This window comes from Macrosteles quadrilineatus, unplaced genomic scaffold (genome assembly GCF_028750875.1).
Source record: "Macrosteles quadrilineatus isolate MER2022 unplaced genomic scaffold, UCM_ALF_1.0 Scaffold_3__2_contigs__length_128488019, whole genome shotgun sequence".
In the NCBI taxonomy this organism is placed as follows: domain Eukaryota; kingdom Metazoa; phylum Arthropoda; class Insecta; order Hemiptera; family Cicadellidae; genus Macrosteles; species Macrosteles quadrilineatus.
In genome coordinates, this window is record NW_026542596.1 from 119837343 (window position 1) to 119864973 (window position 27631).

The 27631-nt window shown below is 36.1% G+C and overlaps 1 protein-coding gene across 1 annotated transcript in view; it reads left to right on the forward strand.

Moving 5' to 3' along the window:
* The window catches only part of LOC128989501 (cadherin-89D-like), a 49584-nt gene that overhangs the window by 19968 nt on the left and 1985 nt on the right, over positions 1-27631 (forward strand). Inside the window, exons 7-24 of the mRNA XM_054411396.1 lie at positions 592-771; positions 1822-2000; positions 2958-3084; positions 5571-5811; positions 6099-6257; positions 6953-7124; positions 12814-13099; positions 14281-14569; positions 14942-16239; positions 17057-17190; positions 18924-19063; positions 20195-20331; positions 22966-23175; positions 24415-24503; positions 25177-25260; positions 26004-26072; positions 26450-26677; positions 27237-27483. Of these exons, the coding sequence (XP_054267371.1) occupies positions 592-771; positions 1822-2000; positions 2958-3084; positions 5571-5811; positions 6099-6257; positions 6953-7124; positions 12814-13099; positions 14281-14569; positions 14942-16239; positions 17057-17190; positions 18924-19063; positions 20195-20331; positions 22966-23175; positions 24415-24503; positions 25177-25260; positions 26004-26072; positions 26450-26677; positions 27237-27483 (4269 nt within the window). The remainder of the gene's footprint in view (positions 1-591; positions 772-1821; positions 2001-2957; positions 3085-5570; positions 5812-6098; positions 6258-6952; positions 7125-12813; positions 13100-14280; positions 14570-14941; positions 16240-17056; positions 17191-18923; positions 19064-20194; positions 20332-22965; positions 23176-24414; positions 24504-25176; positions 25261-26003; positions 26073-26449; positions 26678-27236; positions 27484-27631) is intronic.

Genomic DNA, 27631 nt, shown 5'->3' on the forward strand with positions numbered 1-27631 from the left:
CATTAAAATGAGAAATGTTATGATAGTTACAAAAATTGGCTTAGAACAATTACTGAACACTTACTAAACAATTTCTTCTCAATATAATTCAGAGACCCTAATGGAGGCCAACACCACTTGTGCTAGTAAAGCCGCAAGTATATATATTTCAAAGCCCATAAAATGTATAGTAACTCTCAGCACTAATTGACTAAAACGTTTTAGTCAAATTATGTTTATGTGTGTACTTGTTGATTTGAACACATAATATCATTTTGCTCCTTAATGTGTGGGAGCAAAGTAGTTGATTTTAGAGAACAAATTTGAAGTGAAGTACCGGTATTTAATAACCAACTAAGAAAGAAAGTTTGACAATTCAAGCTTTCCACAATTAATTAAAGTAAAAAAAAGTGAAACCAAATAATGGTTCAGTTCTCTAATATTTTTTTTTCTTGATGGACATTTTTGCATAACCGATCAGTAGAACCTTCATCACAAGACCTTCAACTGCAATATTTAAGGTGAAGCTTCCAGAATTCTTTCCAGAAAATCTTCTATGTCTTAAAATACTCTTTGTAAATTACTCTTTGTAAGACTCTCGTATTGTTTCAGATCCAAGCGTCACAGGACAACAACCCTCTGAAGACCTCGGTTGCCCGTGTTGAGGTTGAACTGCAAGACATCAACGACAACAAGCCTCAATTTGAGGTTGACCTCTACAACATCAGCATTGTTGAGAACCTTCCTAATGGCTTCAGCGTACTGCAGGTCCTAGCCACAGACCAAGACCAGGTAAGGGAACTTAGCAGATGGATATTAGATTCTTGAATACAGTAGCGTTCAACTAATTTACATTTCCAAAAACAATTTAAGTCCTTTTATGTAGAAGAATAAGATGTTAATTCAGATTTTTAGATTCAAACACATATTGAATAACACAGCTCACCATCGGTTCACCCAGCTTAAAAGAAGTATTTCTTCAATAGTTTACAATGATATTCTGAAGAAAATAGATGGATGGAGTTCTGAATGAGACGTTCCAAACTGATAATAATTCACAAGATCTCTCTGCAGCTTTGGATCCATTCAAAACTTAATACTGTAAAAAAAGGCTTTAGTTTTTTTATCACTTGAGCTATGTACGACACTATAACTAACACAGGGCTGCTTTGGTAAATAGGTCCCCTAAACCCAAAGACAAAGTTTGCCTGGGGACGCAAAGAGAAACATTCCCTTGCAATAAAGGTGGAGGTGAGGAGCCCCCTCAGTTAGTTGCAAATCTCTCGTTCCCATATCCCACACGCAACCCGCACGCATGTATATAGTCATCATATACAAACCGCAGGCCTCAACTAACAATATGCCCTTGTTAAGTAGTTCTAATAGAAGGGGATACATCTCTTTAGTAAATGTTTCAGAATAAAAACCAAATAGTTTGGATAATTTCCAAACAATACAGGTCCAAAACCTATATTTCTGACCCCTTCTAAACTTAAAATCAATGTATTTGAATGAAATGTTCTCAGTGGTGATGACCAAAGTTAAGAATTTTTTTGACATAACCTTAATTCATGACAGCACATTGCAAGCAACAGATAGTTGTAAGGCAGAAAAATTGTGGAGAATTTCCCTTTACATTGAGTGCATCCAGCTATGGTTATACACTGATAAAATTGGTCGAGGCAATAAGGATAATTTTAAAAAGACTGCAAGATTCTGAACATTTGTTTTTATGATTTTAATATTTTAAAAACAACTTTGTCCACTGTCTTCCAATATTTTTTCTACAACTACTGAAAGTGAATCATGAACACATTTTAGTTTACACTATGATTCCTCCAGGGGGACAACGGGGAGTTTGTATACCACCTGGTGGACCCTTCGCAAGCTTTCAGTATTGATGGCCGCAGTGGTTGGCTGACTGTCCGCAACCAGGCTAAGCTGGACAGAGAACAGAGGCCTTCACTGTCCATGAGGGTGTTGGCTAGGGAGAAACTGCCCAGTGTGGTCACACCAGCTAGGTGAGTGTACTGCTTAATCTTTTATGTCTATTCTTATTGATATACAGAGTGCGGCAAAAAAACCTATCTATTTTCTGCAGCGCACTGTTCAGCGACAGGTCGTCTGAGGGTGGTGGGAGCAGGCTCATTAGAAAGCCTACACGATGTATCTATTGTCAGAGCAGTGGTCAACTGAGCAACGCGCGTTTGTTATAGTAGAGTCGTTTGAAAAAAAGTAATGATTAATTCATTGCAACTCAGTGGCATTTCCATGCATTCTTTAAATTAAGTCGACATGGAGAGGTTCCGTCGCGATTATCTGTATGGATAATCAACATAATTAATCAAACAGATTAATACAAATTAATCTGTAGTGATAAGAATTAAGATCGAACCTTAAAATTAGTGTAACCGAGCAGTCAGACATGTTCAAAGCAGATGCTTGTTTTTGGGCTTGCCTAGAGGACTGTTTTCCACAGCAGCACCATCCAATATTAATTGTCTGGGGTCCGTATCTGCTTTGGACGGCTTGTCAGCTTCTTTTGAATGTAGAAGCCGTTGTTCTAAAAGTTGGTAACCCACCACATGATTGTGCTACTTGAGTGAATCCATGTCGCACGGGACTGCCCCTGAGTTGCAATCACTGAATCAATACTTTTTAAATTCAATTCGATTACGAATGCTCGTTGCTTGGTTGACCACTGCTCTATGACCACAGATAATGGCATCGTATAGGCTTTACAACGAGCCTAGCCATTTCACTCTCAGATGACCTGTCGCTGAACAGTGCGCTGCATAAAATAGATCGTTTTTTTGCCACACCCATGTAAGTTTTAATGCTGATAGCGCAAGTGAAACGAACAGATGTTGATCCTTTTGGTATTAGCCTATGTCTATTCAATACTGAAGAAATTAACCAATTAAGTGTAATCTCTAAGACCATATTTCTACATGTTGAAAGTTTTGCTGTTGTTGCAGTGATTCCTTTGTGTCGGTGGAAGTCACTCTGCTTGATGCCAACGACAACAACCCGGTGTTTGTGCCGAGTAATCTGTACGAATTCTCTACAACCCCGAACATACCTGTTGGGCATGTTGTTGGCAAAGTAAGAAATTTATTCTTTGTTTAGTAGCCTACAGATTTGGTTTAAGTTTTGTACTGTTGCATCTTTGCATTTAAATCTCCCCCACATTGGACAAAATGTATCCACTATCCAATGTTATCCATTTTGATGGAACATTGAGATTTAAACAATGCATTTTAACCCTTGAGATAATAATTAAAACTCTACTTACTCTTGTAATAGGAGGATAAAATATTTGTGAAGGGAATGTGTTTGGCAATGGTGTGCGAGTAGGCTGGACGTGTTGTTAAACAATAACTTGTTGTGCTGACCTAACCTAACCTAGGCTGTTGTTTAATGTAGGCCAGTGCACTTGATCGGGGGGTCAGTTTTGTGTCTAAAGTCCTCACCGCCCTAACTTGAGGCAGCCCAAGGCCGCACTAGATATACAGCATGCGGCCATGGGCTGCCTGAAGTTAGGGTGGCGACTGACTTTAGTAGTAGTGTAGTGTACTGGAGGACAGGGGCTTGCTAGGGGTTCTGGAGGTAAGGTCCAGATAAGACAATCTTATGTGTTTTCAAAATTGGGGGTTCAAGAAATTTTTCCAAATTGAAGTTGCTTTTTCGAACTAAATTATTAACTCTGTTCCAGTCTACTATACCTTTTTGTTTGTTATTTATCTTTGTATGGTTTGTGGGCTGATAATAAAATTGGGTTTTGTGAGCAAATGTTCAGTTTAATTTCTGAGCAACGTCACCCAAAAGTAACAGTGGGGAAACCACCAGTTAGCCTGGAGGGTACCTGAGAGTGAAAATTTAAAAACGTACGTTTTCATGTCCCTGGCCTTTTACTTCGTAGATACTGGATTTGTAGTTTATTATTATGTGTTTTAATATTTTTTGGGACGGGGGCAACATGTTACACACATTTATTTGGTTTTAAATAGGTTCTAGGTATTTTTTTTGTATTTTTAAAGTCTCGAAATTCACGACCATGACGTGTCCCTAGGGTGCATTTTCCAACTTTCACACTGTTTTTAGACTAATTATTCATGCCGAAATATATAAAGCCATATTTTTATGTCATCAATGGTTATTAAAATTACAAAAAAGGAGCATATTATAATTTTATTGTCATTACAAACTGACTACCATGACAAAATAAGTCTGTCCCTCGATTTGGCGTCACGACCATTTGGGAAAAATTTTCAACTTTGGAGCACGACAGTGGCAAGCCTGGCGTCGATGGAGTCAGTTGGTTTTAGAGACTAGTTCGGGGTGTACGTCAGGATTGTAGTGCCGGTCGTTTTGAGTTGAAAGGAGAAATTACAAGATTAATAAAGGAAAGATTGTGTTTTTTGTAATTTTGGTGTGTCCATGACCGTACGTAGTCATTCGATGAAGTAGACATGGTGTTAATTTTTGTTTATAAGATATTTCAATTGCTAGATTAACCTAGAAGTCCACTTTGTATCCTCGAACATGAGGTGCAGGGCTACCGCCAGAACAGAGCCAAATAACACGTAATTTCACGACCAAAGTTTCACGACCATCGCGGGTTTTTTCACGACCAATCCAGCATTATGGATTATAGTGTGTTTGGTCGTGACAATAACTTTAATATAATTGTAAATTGAACAGTTAAGTTCAATTGAAACACATGTTTTTATTATAACTAACAGGATAATTGAAGGATTGTTTAGAACGATTTAGATTATTCCAGACAATTCACGACCGTACCGCTTGTCCCTGACCATCACGTTTATGATTTCTATCATAAAAATTTCAAAAATTAAAATATCGTCATATTTCAATGTTTTATACACAAAAGAAGCACACCTCTATACAAACATAACGATTTTTCGGGTCTCAGGTAAGTTTTTTCAGAGTTATACAAACTTAAAAAGATTTTATTGGCTTTTTCAATTTTTTGAGTTTTTTTATTTTTTTCTAGAAAGACCAAATATACCAAAAGCTCAGTGACCTATTTATTGTATAATGGTCATAAAAGTAAATAAGTTTATAGCAAAACATAGTTATAAAAATAATATTAACTATTTTTAATATTCATTTAAACGTCCGTTATGGTCGTGACAGGATTTTGTGTTTTTCCACTAAAGATGCTCTTTTAAAAAGAAACTACCAAAGATATTGCGTTACCATGGACATTTTATGAAACTTCAAATGTTAATGAAATAAAAATAATAATAAAAGTTTTGGAAAAAGGGGAAAAGAATTTGCAAAGTGCTTTTCCTGAAAACGTACGTTTTTAAATTTTCACTCCTATATACTCTCATGGTATAAAATAATATGTTTCATCCCTTAGAGTTAAGGTAACCCTTATTGCCAGGGCTCAAGTCCAACCAAGTCTTGGTTGTATAAAAGCCTATTTTTCCTATTGCGATAAATAATGAAACTTCTTTTTACAAACAATAAACCTTCTTTCAATACAGGAGTATAACAAATTCCACAAGAGTTTACATACACAAAATAATTCAATAAATAATTATATTGTTTCTATTTTTCAGGTACAAGCCAAGGACCCTGACCTGGGTCGCAATGGGATGGTACTGTTCCAGCTTCAGCGTAGCAACACGTCCGCTCACACCAGTCAGCTAACAGTGGACCCTCAGTCTGGCAATGTAGTGGTCAGTGACGTTCCGCTCGTACTGGGCAAACACACGCTCTTTGTGGAGGCGAGTGACCAGCCGGCCAACCCCAGCGAGCGGAGGTTCTCACTAGCAGTCGTCACTGTACTGGTGGAGCCTGGTAAGTTGAATGTTTTTATTAGGAGTTTCCTAATTACAGGAAGTTGAGTGTTCTATTTTCCACCTTTAATTTGCCTGGGTTCCTTCATTGTACTTGTACTGTGTTGAAGCTGAAATGCTGTGATTTTCCTAGTTACAGGCAGTGACGGCCCTAGACATTGAGGGGCCCAATCAATTGGTTGAAGTTCAAAGCGAGTCTCTTAATACCTGAAATATGGCTGTGAAACAGGCACCGCTTTGTTTACCTTTATGAGGATTGTTCAAAACAAAACATTACTTTGTTCTTAGCCAAGAAGGACTTGCTGCCAGACTTCGTAGGGGCCCCGTATGAGTTCTGGGTTGGTAGCGACGTCCCTGTAGGAACTTCCGTGGGTCAGATACGAGTTACAGACGCAGTCAACAAACGTAGAGTCCTCTATGATCTACTCCACAGCTACCATGAAGGAGGTATCAACTGCATTTACTATTTACTATTCCTTCAATATTTAAAAAAAATGATATTCTTTTAGGCAAGGTATTTATGGGATTCCAGCCCTATACCAGGGCTTTACTTTTGTCCAGTGATATCCAGAACCTGTAAGATATGATAAAAACTCACATTAGACTCAATCGTCTTGGAAAATCAAGTACCGTACGTAATTCAACAGCGGTAGTCATGGCTAGGCGTTTGACCCTTGTGGGGGATGAAAAGAAGTTCTACAACCTTGAGGAAGCAGGGCGTTTTTTAGGTCCAGAAAAACGTCAGACTAGATTTTCTAGAGGTTTGATTGTGTGTATGTGTGTTTGTTTTAATCTAATCTGGTGAGTTAAAGATATCACAAGACAAAAATAAAGGTGATTGAAGCCAATGGAACATAACCAATGTTCTTTCTACTTGAATGTGGGCAAACAAATTAAATTAGGTACCCTATACAAATGAGTTAAGAGATTCTTTTATTTTATTCATTTTCTCCTCATTTCAGTTGAGAATAAAAATCATTGATTCGTAGATTTTCCTCTGCCATATCATAATACGATCCTAACAATTAAGTTTTTTTATTTCGATTGAGCGATATTTTTTGTAAAACATTTTAAAACCAATACCCAACATGGTGTGTAATTTAGTTTAGTACTCAAACTATAGTTTGTGTTCTAATTTACAGTTCCCTTTGCTGTAGAGGAGAGATCTGGCACTATTACAGTGGTTGACAACATGGATAACTACGACAGGCTTTTGTACGATTTTGAAGCCGTCGTCACAGATGAAAAAGAGATCACGCTGATCACAAATGTCACAATACACGTCGTCCATTCCGACTCTGCCTTCTCCGCTGAGTAAGTGAAACATTTGATGGCTTCTGTCTTGCATGAGCGTAGCAAGTTTCCTTCTAATAGATTTGTGTGGCATTCATGTCAGTAAAAATGTTATGAATAAAAGTATACTTGTATGTTCCTTTAGTGGCATTGTCAGATCAGAAAATTTTAATCTTAATGAACAAAAATTGTTTTACTCGTCTTTAAATTACACAAGGCCGTAGAAATGTTGAATCAAAATGACAAATTATGATCACATTACAGATTTAAATATTGTCGATAATATGTAGTGTGAATCAGAAATTATGACCCCACCGCAGAAAGCCTGCAGACTAAGCGTATTTCCATTTGCCTGAGAAGATTTTCCACTATATTTCCTCAAACATGTCAGATTGATTCCCATTTAAAAATATTATTTTTTTTAAATAAACCTAAGCACTAATTAAATCTAATGTTATTTAAATGATAAAAATTCTTTCATGTTTCAGGAAATATTTTGTGAATATTTTAACAGGCAAATGGAAATTTGCTTAGTAAATGTGGATGATTTGAAAGTCTGGTTAATAATTTATTTAGTTTTGTCACTGAATGTTTTATTACTGCTTGTGCTCAATGGCTACATCCTAATGACTGACATAGAACATAACTATTGCTATGGATAAACTATTGGAACAATGATTTTCATGTATGCATATTTATAAAAGCTTTAGCATTGGAGCAAATTCCCTATTTCCTGAATTAAAAATATGCATGTATCAGTTGGAAAACTATGAAGCTTACACCTTAATAACTATCCATCTCTTACAGAGGTAACAGGACACGTGAGCAACGCCAAAAGGGTGTTTATGTCAAACAGTCCTAGCACTGGTGGCTGGGCCATTTAAATAAAAAATTGAATATATATAGTACTGTATAAGGATATCAAATTTACATTTGAACTTTGTGAATTGATAATTTACTAAGGTTGAAACATTTCTTTATTATTAAAAAGGTAATTTATAAATAGAAATAATAGTAAATAAATACATGCCATGAATGGTAGTATGTGTCTGTGGAAAATTAAATATAGTAAAACCATAATCTCTTATCAACCAACACATCAGAGTCTTATCACCCTGAAAGACAATATAAGATGTACAAGATCAGTGACATAATTTGTTTACTTTTTGTGGTTGTGAACATCAAGCGAGCAATGTCCCAAAACATTCCCGGCTTGAAGAAATCAAATGACAGTGTAGTAATTGATTTAGACTTTGATCATCAACAAAGAAAAGAATCAGAGTCGGCCTTGGGTTTTTGTAAGGCTACAGAAACTAAGCTGTTCGTCGATAAAACTTTCTTTATAAGAGAAATATTTTGCCACAAATCACTTTTAATCAGTGCTCCGAGATATTTTGGGAAGACTTTGAATCTGAACATGCTTGAAATGTTTCTAAGCAATAACAAGGAGATTGAGGATGTGACAAATACGTTCAACAAGACAAAGATTTGGTCTCATAGCAGTTTTGTGCGTAAGCATTGTTGTGCATATCCGGTGTTATGTTGTAGTTTCAAAACATACATTGAGGTTATAGACTTAGAATCGCTAGTGAAAAGTTTTAAAAATATTCTACTTTCAGTTTTTTACAAACACTTTTACTTGAATAACAGTAATAAGTTGAATAAAGATGAAAAACTATTATTTGCCAAATATATTAAGCGGAATAAAAACTTGACTGTGACAGAAGTAAAGGGCGGTTTAAAAGTTTTGTCTAATTTGATGGGTTTACATTTTGGGAAAAAAGTTATAATTCTCATTGACGATTATGATGATAAAATACTCAATAACATTTTCGATAATCATTTAAAAGTTCGAGGGAAAGAAAAGGATCAGTTAGAGAAAACAAAGGATATAGTAGGGTTCCATAGTGATGTTCTCTGTGGTCTTGTGAAAGACATTACTTATGTGGATAGAGTTATACTGGCAGGGATATTGACAATAAATATTTGCAATAGTTCGGCTGATAATTCAAACTTAAAGTACATAGCGTTTTTACGTGATGCTCGATTCAGTCAGTATTTCGGTTTTACCAAAGCGGATTTAGTAAAACTTATTTTCAAGTTTCGTCTGAATCGTGATGATAGATGTGAACTAACAGAGTGGTTCGAGGCGTACTCGTCAAAGTTTGGTGAGCTTGAAATATTCAATCCGTTGTCCGTGTCGGAGTTTCTGATGCTAAGATCTGGAAACGGCTTTTGGACTAACACTAAACCGTTCAGGATGTTAGGCATTTTGCCTTTGCTGGATAATCAAGAAATCTTAGGAAACTTTGTTAAAATAGCTAATAACACTATCATCATAGTGAAGTTCAAAGACAAGTTTTCGATCCAAGATTTGATAGTTTTGAAGAAGACGTCTGAAAATTGGTGGGACAAGCATACGGATACTGATCTCTTTTTTCATCTTATGCTACAAATGGGATATTTAACTTTCAGTAGTAAAAATTGCAGTGAAGTTTTAGGCAAGGATGTGTTAAGAGTACCAAATTATGAAGTGAGGAGAGAAATTGTCATGTTCGTATTTGAATATTTGGACATTACAAACAAAACTCAGCCTAATATTTTAGATTATTAAAAGACAAATAACTGGCACCTAATATCTTAAATATATTATCACTTTGAATTACACAATTTTGCGTTAATAATCTAATCCAGGCTTAATTAGCTGAGCCATTCACTCTAGGTACAATTATTATTTACTTTGTTATCGATAAAAAGAAGAACTGCATAATGCACTATTTTGAAAATTCATGTTGTGCTTGGATGATCTACTAAAGAATCTTTTTTGATTTTATTAGAAATATACTGAACGATTTTCAAATATTCACCATGTGCAACCACTTACTTATTTCCTCATTACCTAATGTTGTAGGTTATTGATTACGATTTTATTTCTTGAAAAAGACTTTCACTTCAATGTTGACCACATGGAATGGGAGATGTAGACAGTAAGAACAACCTCTTTATATTATACAAGTGTAATGTTTATTTTAATTGTACTGTTCTCTTAAAACACATCCACATTTTACCAAAGCAGACTAGAAAAATCTAGACAAGAGGTGAAAAGATTTCTTTTTAAAATATACATTTCTTCATGATTTGTATAAATTCGATAGCACAACAACATAACTCCTGTTGATAGAAAGATGTCTTTGAAGAATCTTTGAATCCATCCCCTTTGATCCATCAACTTCAAATGACCCACCGCTCAAATTAGTACTTGCCAATGTATTTAATTCAACAGCAAATGTTAGGTTGGGATTAGTTTTGACTCTCAATCACCTTCAATTCGATGGGAGAAATATCCTTTAATAATGGAGGAAAATTCATCACGAATCTCTCTATTGGGTATTCTAACAGCAACAGTATGCTTTAGGGGTCTCTTGTGTGATCTATCATAAGTCAAATAGCCAACATGTAGAAGAAACTGGAAGAAAATATCAACATCTGTAATGTGTTTCCATTGCTTGTTTATGATTCTTTTTAAATCTGTTAGTTGGTCGATCATAAAAATACCTTTAAACTTTATACTCACTGGTTCTGAATTTACAAGTTGAACTATTCTCTCTTGTATAATAGTATTTTCCATCAATGGCAGCATTATTCCTCTGATTGGAAATGTTTGAATCCAATATCCAAAAGGCAGTTTAAGTTCCAAAAACTTTGTTATTGCCAAAGGGTTGAACATACGAACATCAGTTTTTGGACTTGAATATCCATCGTACCACAAGTTTAAATTGTCACTTTCATTTTGTGGAAGTTTAAATTTTGTAATTAAAAATTTCACTTCTTGCTTGGTGAACCCGTAAAACTGTGAAAGATCATCATCCATCATGAATGTCACAGATTGAAATGTTATTGGACTTGAAGCATTCAGAAACTGTACTGGCAACGTACCAGTTATTAGCACTTGTTTTATTTGATGCACGTTTTTAAGTGTATTGCTAAATAAATCCATCTGGAAATTCATTATTTCCCTAGTAAAATGAGAGCTATCAGGATGATCTGAATTTTCCATACTAAACATATCGTTCACAATATTCGCATCGTACTCGTCTATCAAAACTATAACTTTCTTGTTGTGATGTAAGAATAAAGCATTAATCACAAATTGTAATCCAGTAACAATATCTGGTCTCTCCAACTCGTCATTCTCATGAATGTAGTTTGTAAAAGTTTTTCTTTCTTCCTCATTCAAAACTGGACTGTCTTTCAAATACTCGTGTTCAATGTAGATACCAAACAATATTTGTCTGTAGTAAGACTTCAGCGACTCTTCGCACGTCACTTCTAAACCGGTGTCAAAATTGCAATACAAAACTGGATGATTTGTCATGTGATTTTCAACAAACTCTTTGTCCGACCGAATATTTGTGTCTTTGAATATTTCTTCTATTTCAGTCTTGTTTTGGTCATTTCTCAAAAATAGACTTATCATGTCAAAATTAACTGATTTCCCAAAATGTCTTGGTGCTGTTATAAGCGTGGATGGTTTATTAAATATTACTTTGATCATATCGGTTTTGTCTACAAAAGTATTTGTTGACCGTATATCTGTGAAGTCTTCTAGTCCGAATTCTCGTTCACTCAATGATTGCTGAAGCACAATAGTAAAGACGAAGGAGGACAGTACAACAGAAGTTTTAAAAATGTACATTAAAGTGTTAAGTAATGTATAATCTGATAACAACTAATGCATGTCAATTATAGTCTAGTGAACTGTTTGACTCACCAAGAATTGTTTGAGATGTAATGAAGAATCTGATAACTCTTAGTTAAATCTATAAAATAAAAAAAATAAATATTTTTCACATAAAAGTTTAACTATGGTACACTTTAAATTAAGTTGTATAAAATAAAGTTTTTAACTTTTACTCTAATGCTAGAGTCTCCTAAAAGCTTTTTAGTTACATGGCTAGTGAAACCCATGTCGATCTCTGAATCATAGATGTTTCGCTAGCTATAAATACATTTTGTATTAGTGCTGAATACTATTTCGATTTATGCAGCACCTTATCCAGAGCTTTATTATTTGAAGCTAAGATTTGAAATTTTTTAAAGCCGTAAACAATATCTTACTATGTACACTATATCTGTTCTGTTGTCTATATAACAAGCTTTATATCCAATGCAAAATATCTTGACTAACGGGAAGAAATTTATAGGTAGTGATTGAGAGAACACACATACAATACAGGAAATTCTAGGTCAAACCATAGTCTTTCATTTGGTTCATCTTGTTTTTAGTTTTTCCACTCTTTCAGTAAATTAGTACATAATATATCTTTGGTGTGAGAGGAAGGTATGAGAGTAGAGAGGTAAAACTAGGACCGCTAGAATATGCCTTCATATGCGGTTTACAGTAATCAAACATTAGCTTTAGAAGAGGTTACTCTAAAAAACTATGATACAATATTGCCCACCTGCAAACAGCATAATACAAATCCAATATGAAAAGATACATCCTGATTGTATGATTTTAAAATGTTTTTCCTTATTTGAAAAAAACGTATTGTCCATGGCTTGGGTCTGAGAATTACAGGAAAAAGCCAATTTAAAAAACATTACTTGTAGATATATGTGCAAATGTGTTTTACCAGATGCATGGTGAACATGCACATCTAGGTGCCAAATAGAAACAACTTACCCACAAGTTTAATTTCTGTTACAGTAGCACCAATGAACCGATTGTGATGAAGTTCAAAGTCCGAGAGAACTTGTCCGGAGCTTTGGTAGGTCAGCTGCTTCCTGTCCGGAACACCACAGACCCGAGTCCCTGGAAGGGAGTGAAGTTTATGATCGTGAGTGAGCCGGAGGTGACAGAGCAGTTCGCCATCTCTCAGGACGGAACGGTTTACACCCAAAAGAGTCTGGATCGAGAGCACAAGGACTCTTATCAGCTGAGTGTGATAGCAGAGAGCGGTAGAGGGGTCATTGCTCACAGAGGATTCTATCAGGTGAGAAAATGTTACTTGAACTTTGATCTACAACTCTCTTTTTACTTTCTACGACTGTGGCAATTTTTGAAGGAGGAGGAATTGTAGGTACTCAAACGCTTTTTGGAAAAGCGGTTCAATTCTTTGTGGTTAAATCAGAGCCTCTTTAGTGAATCATACCATGACCAGGAAGGCAAGAGGTTTTTGAATTGTTGTTCGGGGCGCAAGGAAGAGAATAATTCCCTTGTAAGATAGTGGGGAGGGAAACAAAAATACCACTCAGGCCCATAACATGTTACATGTAAACCATCGGTCTGATTTACATGTAAGATATAGTTTGAAAATTTCTTGCTTTTTCCAAAAAATAACAATTGTTTGACAACTATGATAATTTTAGAATTCTTTTTACATAATATGTATTGGCTTAAATGGATAAACTATATACTAATAGTTGGGTAGCTAAGTGGATGGCTTTAGTACTGTAGTAGATTTTGAAGGGGGAACGCTCACCATTATGCTAAAACTGACCAACATAAAGGATTCTTGGAAAAGGCAGAGAGGGAGCGGTTCACTCACGTTCCCTCCCCACTACACCACTAATCAGAAGGTTGCCAGTTCGATCTCAAGAAAAGTCAAAATCTTAGTGGTCTTAGTTAAAAAAAGTAAAGTCTTAGTTTTAGTGGTTTGAAATAGGACTCAGATGTCCTACATCATTGAGCTATTAGTAAATAATTATGACTTATGATCCTTTCATAATATACGGTTTTCCTGGTAAAAAACCATTTACGGGTAAATTATTTTAGTAGTGCAAGGAAAAGCATGACATCTTACACACTAAACAGTTACGGTACGGCAGAAAACTGTGTTGTCTTGCAGCCGTCCACTGCCACTAAACCGGACAGTTGTTGCCCCGTGGCGAAGCGTCAATGGTGCATCATTTCAGGGAAATGACACTTTTAAATGAAAAATCTGTATTTAGAATTGATCCTTCTTTGATCCTTGGGGACCAATCATTTACCATAATAGGCTTACTTCAGATTTGAAGGAAACCACTCTGACAACTCTGATACATTGCTACATACATACTTTTCAAAATGTTTTATACAAGATATGTTTACATAAGGGACTGTAATAAGCCGTAAAAAGGACTTTATACTTAACAGATTTTCTTACTAACAGATTTTACTCTTCCTATTTCACAGATCCATGTAACTGTGGAGGATGAGAATGACAATGCACCAAAGTTTGCCAAACAGTTCTACTCGGGTCACATAAGAGAGGACTGTTTGCCCGGGTGTCGAGTAGCTATGGATGGACCAATCATGGCAGTCGACAGTGACATTGGCGGTAACGCTAAGTTCCACCTATCTCTCCATGGAGAGGACAGCCGATTGTTCTTCCTGGAATCTTCCGGTTATGTGAAACTTGTGGGGAAATTGGATAGAGAAATCAAGGAAAAATATGTTCTCAGAGTTGTGGCAACTGACAAAGGTAATTTGTTTACTTTTGAGGATTATCACATTTTTCAAAAAAAATTAAACCGTAGATGTGCTCCTGTATAAAGATTGCCAATCCTTAGCTAGGAATCCTAGGTAGGACGTAATAAGACCAGGGTTTTTACAATTTTCTGCAAATGAGCAGCAATCATCTTTGTGGAGGGGAGGGGTTTGGAATGTCTTTAATAAAAATACAATTTTAACCTATTTTAAGACTATGAAGTGCTGATGTTGTGTGTGCCCCCCAAAAATGTTGGTCACGGGACGCCTATGGTCGAGAGTAAAGATTTTTGAAATTGGATGTTTCTAAAAAGATACAAGTTAGTTTAGTTAAAGTTCAACTTACAGTTTTTTCTATTTTTTTCAGGAAACCTAACATCAGAAGTGGTGCTGACAATCCAAGTAGACGACGTGAACGACAACCCACCCCAGTTTGTCCAAATGTGGGTTCATCCTAGCGAAAACGTAGAAATCCCAGAACCAGTGACCAGTGCCGTCCTGGTGGTTGTGGGGAACAAAACAGTCGTGGAAGGCAGCAGGAGTCTCAAGGAGAAGGAAATACTTCCAGTAGTCTCTATCCCCGAGACATTAACTGTGGGATTCCCTGTCCTTCGGCTCCTAGCTATAGACAAAGACAGCGGTGAGAACAGTACGGTAGTTTATAAGCTGGTGAGCGAGACGTATATACCTGAGATATCTGTAGTGGCTCCCTACACGACCCATCACTTCACCGTACACCCTACAACATGCGAGGTTACAGTATCAGGTATACTCCCACCACAAACAGAGTTCCGACTGAACATAACGGCCACCGACGCTGGTGGTCTGGAAGCTTATGTTATTGCAAGAGTGTTTATCAAAGATGTGAACAACAACCCACCGGTTTTTGAAAAATCTAGATACTATTTTGAAATTGTCGAGGGAGAATACACAAGAAAACTTTTAGGACACGTGATGGCGTCGGATCCAGATTTTGGGGAAAATGCTAATGTCACTTATACCCTTCTGAAAAAGAGAGATAGCACTGCAAACTTACCTTTTATGATGTCGTTCGATGGAATTATTTCAGTAGTGGGAAAATTAGACCATGAAACCCAGACTAGTTATAATTTCCGAATAATGGCTCAAGACAATGGTCCAGTTAATAGAAGACTTCGCAGCACTGTTGATGTGGAAGTGAAAGTTTTAGACGTAAACGATAACCCTCCAGTTTTTCATAATTATAATAAACTCGTAAAAGCAAGACCAGTAGACTTATCAGGCTCATCATCAGTCTTGGTGAAATCGTCAGATATAATTTTGTTACCGTTATACACAGCTTCTGTCCCGGAAAACAGCCCACCGGGAACCAGAGTTGCTAGAGTTTCTGCTAATGATTCTGATTCACCAGTTAATGGCAACGGAATGTTTCTCTACCACATTCAACATGTCAGCAACAGGCAACATCTATTTGCTGTTGACTCTAAAGACGGAGTTGTCACAACTACAACAGCGCTAGACTTTGAGAGACAAAGTGTACACAATGTGACAATTGTAGCGTCAGATTTGGGTCATCCTTCTCTCAGCTCTACGGCTCTGCTCATGGTGACTGTGCTTGACGTCCCAGAAGAAGTGGATGAAGATATTCCTGGGCCGATATTCACTCATAGATACTATGAGCTTGAGGTAAACAGTCATTATTTTTGTTAACGTAAGCTTACAAATCACTGATAAAATGTTACTGGCTTATGTTATTTTATCTACCAAGTGATCCAAAATCGTTGAAAGGTGGTGTTGATTTATGAGAAATCTTCTTCAGAAGAGTGTCAAATCATCATTCATTGCAAAGTAGTGTTTTTTCACTACTCAACGATTCCAAACTTGGTAGACTAAATCTTTTATCCTTTAAGAATGATATTAATTACTTAACTTGAAAACTGCATTCTTACATTTGTTTCCTGTTTCTGAGTGTAACCGATTGTGTGCAATAGATTTTATTTCTTCCCTATGGCTTATAGGAAAGAAAAGGTTCCACAGTTGCCATTTGATTGCAATTCTAAACTCATTATTGATTGTTGTGGTTATTTATTGTTCAGAAAATATCTTAATTTTTCTGAGGCCATCTGATAAAGGTTAAATCAGTAAAATTTATCAAACACAGTGTTTCTGGTTTTTGGAGATCACGCCATTCTGATTGACTGTTTTTCAATGTGTCCATTATAAAAAAAAACTCATGGATGTCAAACAATTGATTGGTTATAGAAGGAAACACTTGAAAATATCAAATTTGATACTTGATAACTTAAAGTGAATTTCCCATATAAGGAATATGAGCTATTTTGTGGCAAGACCTGGACTTAATGAGCTGTGTCCATATTTCTAGTTTTGATATGCCACTCTAGTGTAAATAATACTCATTAACTTTGAATTCACGTCATGTTTTGTGGTGTAAAGAAAGTGTCAGTTGTAAGGTTCAGTTATTGAAGTCAATGTTTTGTTGTAGGTTGAAGAGAACACCCCTGTACCTCTGAAGCTGCTCACACTCAATGTTAGCCAAGACTTCCGTACAAGATCTGCCGCTGGTTTCACCTTCAGTGTCGTCCCTGGGACGGACAGCGAGTGGTTCCATGTGGAAAGGTGATTTTGGAAACTAATTAGATTAAAATTATATTTCCATGTTTTGCTTGTGATATTCCCATGAACACACCATAGAAACATAAGCTTAGTGTTTAAAAAAAGCTTTAGGACACTGTTTATCACATAACATCATGAGAAATGTTTTTGTACAAGTTGTAAATCTGGTTTATTTATGTACATTGTATAGGTTTTAGTCAGTAGCTCCTTCAATAGAAATATAAAAATACCCACAGTAAAACTAGAATTAAGGTGAAGTAGAGTATACCTGGCCCGTTTTTGACCCTGTCAGCGCCATGGGCACTACTAATAGTAGCGCCCCTTTGCAATACATATATATATATATATATATATATACAGGGTGTCCACAGACCGAGAAATTCTAGAACTATGCCTGAGATTTTTTAACCCGGAATTATGCGTGAATTTTGTATTTCTACCTGGAAATTTCAATTTACCGCGATTGTGCATGACAACAATGACATTTCTGTGACCAAGGGAGACGATAATATTCAACACACGGCCGCAATCACGGAAGACGATAATGTTCAAACGACTGCGGGAAACAGTCTGAATTTTGCCACGATCGTAGAAGACGATGATGATCCTCCACTCAACTGCGGGATATGATTAACATTTTGCCGTAATCGTGGGAGACAATTAATTACGATGTCTTCACGACCACGGGAGACGATTGTGATGTCTACATTGTCGCGAATGATGATTAGAATTTTACCGCGATACGCGCAATCAATCAATCAATCAGAAAAGATCAGAATGTTGCCTCATTCCCGGAAGCTGATGATGATCTCTACACGACCACGGGAGATGATTACCATTTTGCCGCAGTTGCGGGAGACGATTAATGTGTTCACACGACCATGAGAGATGATATAATGATGTCTTCACGGCCGCTAGGGATTATCAGAATTTTTCTGTGATCGTGCAAGATGAAGATAATGTCCACACGACCGCGGGGAAAAAAGATAATTTTGCCTCATTTGCGGCAGACGGCAATAATCTCCTCACGACCGCGGGGCGGGATATGTTTATAATATATTTCCGTGATCATGAAAGTCGATAATAATGTTTACTCAACCACGGGAAACAGTCAGAATTTTGCGACAGGATTCGAATTTGCAAGTGGGAGTGAGTATTTTGCGATCGTGGGGAACAATTACGATGTCTACACGGCCCGGAGGGATTGACAGAAGTCTACCGCTATCGCATGCAAATACAACCACTATTCTTTTACTTTCCAATTTTTCGGTGCCCCCTAAAAAAAATAATTGCCTCTCGCCATAGGCACGTGCCTACCATGCCTATTCGGTAAATTGGCCCTGGAGTATACTTTGTGCTTTTAAATACAGATACTGAATCTGTTGGTACTGCTCTGTTACTTGTGCTGCAATGAATTAACGAAGGCAGCATCAAAGCTTTTTTGTACTTTTGGCTTTGTGGCAATTTGAACTCATCGTTGGGAAAAAATAATGGACCTGGTAGTATTTAGCACAATTAAGATAACTATATTTTGGTCTAAAATAAAGTAAAAGAACACAATTATCCGGACTGTACAAAACAACTTAGACATCAATTTTATTAGTGGACAGAGAAAAATCAATTCCTAGTCCTCAATAGGATTGTAGTACACACTATATACTACCAATATCAATATCCTTTAATATTAAAAGAATCAAAACTAACAACTGTACAGCTAACACACAGATTTGTGGCAGGTTCAATGGATCGTTGTATCTGATGATCAACGCAGACAGAGAGAAAGTCACTCGTCTGGAGGTGACAGTTCAAGTCAACCCAGTCAAGAAGTCCAGAGGCTTTCCCCACATGATCTTCCCTGCCTCATCCACCGACTTGGGTAATGCTTTCATCATCTTTACAAAATGAAAGTAAACCCAAATCATAGAAATTTGTCACTTGCAAGACAAAGGGGCGTATCAAACGCCCCTTCGTCTTGCAAGCGTTGAATCGAATTACAGTAGAATCCCTCTTATCCGGACTCCTCGGGACCGAGGCCAGTCCAGATAACGGTTTTTCCGGTTAAGCCGACGTCCCCAAAAACTCATTAAAATGGACCGTTTACGGTGATATTCTACTTAAATTTATTAGAGCATTGTATTTAGACATGTGATTACTGGTCTCAAATCTTTCCCACGAGAACAGTCGTTACAGTACCGCCCACTTCCTGCCGATCTAGTCCGGTTAAACCAATGTGCCGATAATAATTGTCCGGTTAAAGAGATGTCATTTCCGTCCACTGTAGTCCGGTTAAACCGATGTCCGGTTAAAAGGTGTCCGGATGAGAGGGAGTCTACTGTAGTACATTTTTTACATTGTAACCACACAATTGTTATGAAAACAATTGAATCAGGCTTTCCTAAGACACTGTGGTATATGTTAACGGCAGGAAAACAGAAGTAAGTAGGCTACCCTCTTTTGTATCCATGAAAAAAGTATTTCAAGTATTGGACATATATCACCTTGGAAAAGTGGATGATCCTGATCAGTTGTAGCGTAGCCTAATACAATTCAGTTGTAGAACATGAAGATTGAGATAATGCTACTGTCTTTAATGTGGCTTACAATTTAAATTTAAGGCTATAACATTAACAATGATGTTGTCATATACATGGGAGACTCTTGTAAAAGAAGTATTGCAACTTTTATACATTTCTGTAAGATGGATTTTAGACAATATCCATCAGTATATTAAACAACTTCAGAAATGAAAAAAAAACATTGTAGTGGTGGGTAACATGCTTTAAAAACTGTGATTATCAAAAACTGCAAAAATCTTTAATTTTTAAATGTCGGAGCAAAATCAAAATGTTAAAAATCCAACCCTATGATATTGTTATAAAAATATTAACATATATTTGGTAGCTGTAGACATTGGATACTTTCAACATTCTACCATTGTTTCCAAATGCTATGCATTAAGCTGTGAGTCACTTATGAAAAGTAAACATCAGTTTTGGAATGGTTTCAGCTCCGAACGAGGTGAAGGTGGTATTGAGGATCAAGGACGCCAATGACAACTCTCCCCAGTTTCCCCTGAACGGACGACCTCTTGTGGCAGCCATTCCCACCTCGGCCACCTACGGCTTCCCCATCGCAAGGCTTCAGGTATGTCCTGGTATCTGTTGTGTAAAACAAAATAAACAAACTATCCCTCAATGCATGCTAAGAAGTATCTCACAGGCCAATGAGTATATTACTTTAATAAGATGGGAATTTTAGCTGAGGACATCTTTTGCAGAAAATGCTTTGAGGAGGAGGAAAGAGCTTTAACATATTGCCTGTTGGCTATTCGTGCAAGCCCTTCGGTAAACTTGTAGAGAAATTCATAAGAGTCCTTGGAGGCTATCTCAGTTTTTAATTTTTCTCCATGGGAGTCCATGGAAGCCAACGGCCATCTTGGATTTGTGTGCCAAGAGCAATGTTAATTTTGATAAATTCCAACAGCTTTGAAGAGTTATTTTCCATCTCAAAATATCTTTTAAAAGAAAATATCACAAAAGTTTAGCAATTTAACAATTTTGGATGATAAGTGTTTTCATGTAGGCAGGGGCACAATAAGCTAATAATAACAAGCATGGGAGAATGAAAAACAAGCCTGGCCCTTGATTAGAAAAATAACAAAAGCTTACAGCTTTCTCTATACCAGACTTTATTTATATCCTGGTACAGTCAATAGGATATTAATGTATATGTGTAGCATTAAAAGTTATCCCCCAATCCTTGCTAGGTAAATATACAAAGGATGTTATATTCTCAAAAAGCTTATATATCTAGCAGTCTTTGATTACAATTAATTTGTTACATTTTATGATTTGAAGTTCAACTGTAAATACCAATGGATAGAACTAGAAATCATAGAGAAATCTCAACAGTGTTTCACATTTATTATTCAACTCATTCAACTCTTATGTAGGGAGTAATACTTAAACAGTTACAGGGAAAAAGATAATAAAACCATCAAGTACACAAATATTCAAACAAATAATTGTACCTCTTTCAACGATTGTTATTTAAACAAATTTCACTATGTCAGGAGGTATACAATTTCTAGATTTTCATTATCACATGCTTGTAAACTATGATAATTTAAAACAAAAAACAATTTTAACGTTTAAATTAATTTATTAAACACAACTAACAAATGTGTATAAACACAATCAGACATTATTCCTTACGCACTATTGCGTTCTTGGTAGTAATTTGCACAAAGATATAGTACACCAATATTTAAATTAAATTATAATCTTTTAACATAATCAAATATACCAGCAGCAAACATTTTCCATTTATATTTCCCATTAACTAGCTTACACTGGCGGTTTCAAATACCATCAAACCATGGAAAAATAATAGCAGTGTTCCATATACCCAATGTGTGACGAAAGGCAATCAATGATATCTTGATAGGGTATAAAATAAATTGTGTCTGTAAGGGATATTGTCAATCAGCTGTGTCCTCCAGAGTATAATATAGAGATAACTAGATATAAGAGTCAAGGTTAAGAGACGTATCTCTTGATACACGTGTAAAGACTGAAAGACAGTAGATTAATCTGGCTCTCAATATTTTATTATTTACTTCAAGGTAAACAAATTCACCCTTTTCTTGTTTGTTTACGTTTCCTTGTCTAAAATTACATCTATACTGATTATGCATTTGGCTTTTATATTTTTTTTAACCTTTATAGACCTACTCTATATAGTTTATGACGTGCTGCGTAGGACTGGGGTACAGTACATTGAACAGTTTCTGCTATGTTATAGAGATTATCGTTTATTTAACACTAATACCGAAACCCCGGTCTGACAAGCCCACGGGAATTTTCACAAACGCATTATGGCAACACTGTTTACTTGGGAGATTCCATTCCCCCAATACCTAATACCTTTCCCCCTTTTCCTCCCCTACCTGATATACTGTTTGGTTTGTTCATTTCGCATGGGTGCCTTGAACCCCCTTTGTGCATGGGGTCCTGTCAGACCTTGACAGGATGTCTGTTCATAACATGCCCGTCTCAGACGCCCAGCGTTAGTGTATTTTAAAGCGGGGTCTCACAGGCCGAGGGTTTCGGTTTGTGTGTATCTAAGCGGGGTCCATTATTTTTCAAATGGGGTCTCACAGACCAGGGGTTTCGGTTAACGGTTTTCGGTTTGGCCTAGGTAGGGTTTCGGTATTAGTGTTAAACTGCAGATATAACAGAAGTTTATCTTTTTTTAACAACAAATAACAACTTCCGAAAAATTGTAAGTTGGTCTCCTAAGAGATAAATATGTAAAGTTTGTGATTTATGTTGATAGGTTTGTGTTTTATAGATTTTTACATAACAAAAGATATTTTATTAGCGTAGATGGATAAAGGGCTAGCTATGTAGTGCTGTGTACTTTCAATTATTGTGTTGTCTTTACTACAGTTTTTATGTTTGATTTAAATTGTTAGTGTGATTTGTTCAATAGTGTGTAAAATATGTTTTTTTCACACATTATGTTACACTATGATAGTTGATGTGCCTTTTGGTTTGTTTTGGTCAATAGTTTATGTATTTGTATTTCCCAAAAACTCTCTGTTGGTGGCACAATTCTACTTCATTTCTAAACACTTCAGGCTTCATCTTAAAACATGTGAACAAACGCTTCATTTTTTAAAGATATCGCTCAAGGATTAGTTATCTCCACAAGATTTATCTTAACATGGAGTATAGGAATTAGAGTACTCAAGAACAATTATTTCCTCCGCCTCAGGCAACAGACGCAGACGAAGGGCTGAACGCAGAGGTTCGCTACCAGATCCTTGGAGGAGAGGCAGACTACTTCACCATAGATGCTGTGTCTGGTCATGTAAGAGCTGTAGCTAGCTTCGCACACCAGGCTGGACATGTTTTCGGGTTTGACGTCAAGGCTACCGATCGGGCAGGAGCACACGATGGACGATCAGCCATTGCTAACGTCTTTGTAAGTGAATCTGAGACAAAATCATAGCTAAATATATTTTCTTTTACGCTTAGATTAACCCTACCTATGAGATGGAATAAATTTCAACCATGAACGCATGCAGGAATTTTATTTATAATATGGAAACCAGTATCCTGTTTTAGGGGTATGAGAAACGGGCCTTTATTTGAATACAGCAAGCTGCAAAAAATACTTTAAAACATTATTGTTTACTGTGTAAAGGCTTTAAACGTCCTTAAAACTTTTCAAAAACACTTATTTGTCGACACAAATTGTTTAAGAACATTTTGAATTTTAAATTAAATTTTTGTTGCTACCTTTGCCTGCTGTGGGCACCCATAATTTCAAGGTATGTGATGGTAATGCCTATACAGGTTGAACAACATAACTGTGCCCCCATTGGTAACTCAGAGTCTATTAAATTAAGAGAAAACAGTAAATGAAGAATTTCAACAATTTTTTTGATATAAAAAATATGAATTCCACTTTTCAAAAATGGTCACAATTTTTCATTAAGACAGCTAACTTTCTTCTCACATTTTCATCATAAATAGAAATATACCCATTTCTATAACCGAGTTAAATAGAGTTTAAAGCAAGATAAAGTTTGGAACTGTTTGCGGAGAGCTTAGCAAGCGGTAAGCTGTTGAAGTTGGCTCCATGAAGAACAATCACAAACAGATATGAAACAGAAACAAAGCAGTTGCAGTCGGTTTTGCTGACTTTACTCCCCAATTGAACTGTTTGCTAACTCTTTTATGGCTGCTATTCAGCGTGATTATCAGACGTTATTAGCAACTTAGTACGGTTACCAATCATGCTTTCAATTTGTATCATACAGAATTGTTTGTATTGGGTTTAAATTCAAATGGAGTGAGATTAAAAAACAAACTTTAATTGCTGATATTTAAAATTAAGATGGCTTTTTAAGTAGTCAATTTTTTGCCTTTGTTTTTTAATGCAGTAGTTTGTATATTATCTTATGCACATTTCGCCAGCTTGTGTGACATCTTCAAGGCGTCTTATGTTGTTGTACAGTTACCAACAGTTTAATGTGTATCAAATAAATAAATTGACTAAAGTGATAACGATGGTCCTACAATATAACAAGACACCATGAAGATGACACACAAGTTGGTGAAATGTGCATAGGATAATATACAAACCACTACAGTACTATCTTACTATTTTTTTTAAATGTTGCAATGTTTTGTAGTTAAATGAATTAATTTTTTCCAGGTTTATGTATTGAATGAACAGAAGAAACTTGCATTGATTATGAACGCTAAGCCAATTGATGTAGAGGATCATGTGGATAACATAACAAAGTAAGATTATTACTCAATTAACAAAATTGTAATGCGTTTTCTAACTTATTTACAATATTTAACACATTTAGTCATTGCAACATACTTCCTGTGTAATCACATCTATTGAATGAGAGAAGTGTATGTATGTAGTTTGAAAAATCTAAAACTGCAATCCACTATGATTTACAAAAAAGTTACTTTTTATGGTAATACTATTACGCCTCCTATATTAAAAAAATTATGCAATGTAAATGTACAGAGTATCATTTATTTTATTTCCTTTTTAACTTTTATTTTAGGGTGTAGCATAAATTACTGCTTGATTAATGACCTCTAATATTATTTTGGGCCTGCTAAGACTTTTTTTTTTTGCTAAGACTTTGGTCATAATTTTCCAGTCCTGGAAAGGTCATCATTTTGTCGTGGAGAAATATGGGTCTGTTGGCAATACTGGTTCTTTGGAAAAAAGCAGAGTGGGTTCCAATGCATTTCCGCACCACTACCTTACACCACTTTACCACTGGCTAGAACTCAGTAATCAAATCAATAAATGTTAGACTTGAACTCAATACTCTAAAAAAATTACCAATGTTTTGTGGGTCAGCAACAGGTACTAAATAATTTAAAATTTTTTTACTCTATGTTGTAAAACTATCACTAAAATTGATTGATTGATTTGTTCTATATGCAGAGTCCTATCTAACATCACTGGACTGGACGTAAGATTGAGAATGCTAGAACCGCACAAAGAGGACACAGGGGAATATACGGATGCGTAAGTATGACAAAATGGTAAAAATAGTGTATACTTTCTTTAAAAATATTTCTTGATACCGTATGAATGACAGTGATGGCATTTATTTAACCTTCCATCATTATACTAAATGTAATATCTGAATCTCTAAACATTCATTGACTACCAAAACACATATCTTCAGATTTCACACGATTTTGCTCAGACTTTCAACATCCTGTAGTTGTTCTGTTTAAATATGTTCAAATATGGTGTGAAAGGTTCTGTAACACTACATTTGTGCTAAAATGGTTCAAATTACCCTGCTCCATTTGATGCGAAAACTTCTTTTTCATTGTTTTCAACGGAACTAACGAACTTCAGAACGTTGAACGGATTACTAGATGTTTTGGTCACACCTGATGATGGACTCTAGGGGTCCGAAACTATAGTAGTGTAGGTACTTCTAGTGAAGGATAACCTAACAAAGTAAGGTACTTTAAACCATTCTGGCCCATATATTACACTATTTACACTCATAACTGTTAATTTTTCATTATCTTCTTCAATTAACTAGAAAATTCTTTTTACTGTCAATTTTGTTACGGCAACCCATATTTTATATTCAGCTAAATAAACAGTAATTGTAACTTAGTTTTAAAATTTTTATTCACAAAAAGAAATTATTCATAAGAAAGAACACTCAAACAATTTCCTTGGTTGGGGTTTAGCTGTAAGTTTGTCTTTTTTTTCCGTTATAAAACAAATGGGTTTTGTTGTTTCAGAACGGACATGTACCTGTATGCTGTGGACCCTATCATGAATGTTATTGTAGACATGGAGACATTGAATGAGTAAGTTGAGGTTTTGAATGTCATCTAACTGTGAATAACTATTTTGGCTTCTATATCTGAGATTATTCAAATACTCTTATTTTATTTTATTTTTTTTTATTTATTTGAAAAATCACAAAATCTTACAACATTTTAGAAACAAACTTGCTGCAAAAGCCAGGAAAATTTGGCTTGTCTGCACCTCATAGAGTTAAACTTGTTCTAGATAACAATGTACTTTGTCCCTTGGTCAGTCCTTCTCCATATTTATATATATACAAAACTGTAATTTTATTTATATAGATTATATTTTTACTAGTAAGATAATTAAACTTATCTGTACAAAAAATATATGCATTTGCAACTTTGTTGTATTCACAGAGTCTTGTTGTTTACAGAGTCCTAAGCTCAAGACAGGATGAGGTGAAGCGTAGTCTGGAGCCGCTGCATGTGCTGGAGGTTGCAGGAACTGGGGCAGTCTACCACTCTCCGCCCCGGGCCATCCCCCATCCCCCACGGGCCCCTCTGCTCACAGGGCTGGAGGTGGTGACTATAGTTCTCGGATGTGTCGTCTTCTTAGGAGCCCTCACTGCGGCGTTCTGTGTCGTGTGTCTCAGCAAGAAGAGGTTGGTTGGTTAAAATATTTTGATTTCTTATGGTATTTATGTACATTGTAGGTTAAAAGGATTGCGGAGATTGTCAAAAAAGTGCACTGTGACAAAACTTATGTTTGGATTTATAATTGAAATAAACCTAGGCTTGTTTTGAGATGGAACTCGGTAAACAAAGCAACTAATAACCTCTGAAATTAGATCTGATATCTTTTAATATTTTTCCCAGGTATCTTAATTAACACTCACACAAACTCATTTCACCACACATTGTTCCAATTAAAGTTTCGTAGTATAATTTGTTCCCTAGTTCCCTATAGGTTGTGATTTGATTACTTTACTAAACTGGAATAACCAATTATTATACTTCCATTTAAAAAACTAATTTTGTGTATATCGCTACATTTTTGGGAATCAACCAAACACTCATGATTGTTGGGTTCCTTTAGGTAGGACCCATACCAAACGGCAGGATTGTGTCAAAATAGTGTGAACACTAGAAATTTACCAGTACAAAACAGAGGAAACAATTTTTGCATCATACAAATTTTAATTGAAAATACATTTTCTGCAGAAGTAAAAAGATGGGAGGCGGCTACCCCATAAACAGCATCGACCTCTCTATGTCAAAGCAACGTCTGGACTGTAAGCCTCGCTCCCTCTTCTACTCTGGGGCCTTTGTCGAGGATACATCAGACAGTTATATCTCCCAGAGATCAGACTGTGCGCGCCACATGCGCCACGGGAGACACCGTCATGCGCCGTCTTGTGTGCGCCATCACTCTCGCCGGCGCGCACCTGCACGTTCACCTTCCACTAAGGTAAATTCTCAACTCATATTTTTAATTTGTATGAATTAATTAGTTTATAATGCCAGTCACTCGTGAAGGAAGTAGTTGACATTTTTTATATTGCATGGTTACCTCAAATCAGTTTAAAAAGTCAGTAATTAAGATAGGGTGCCAACTC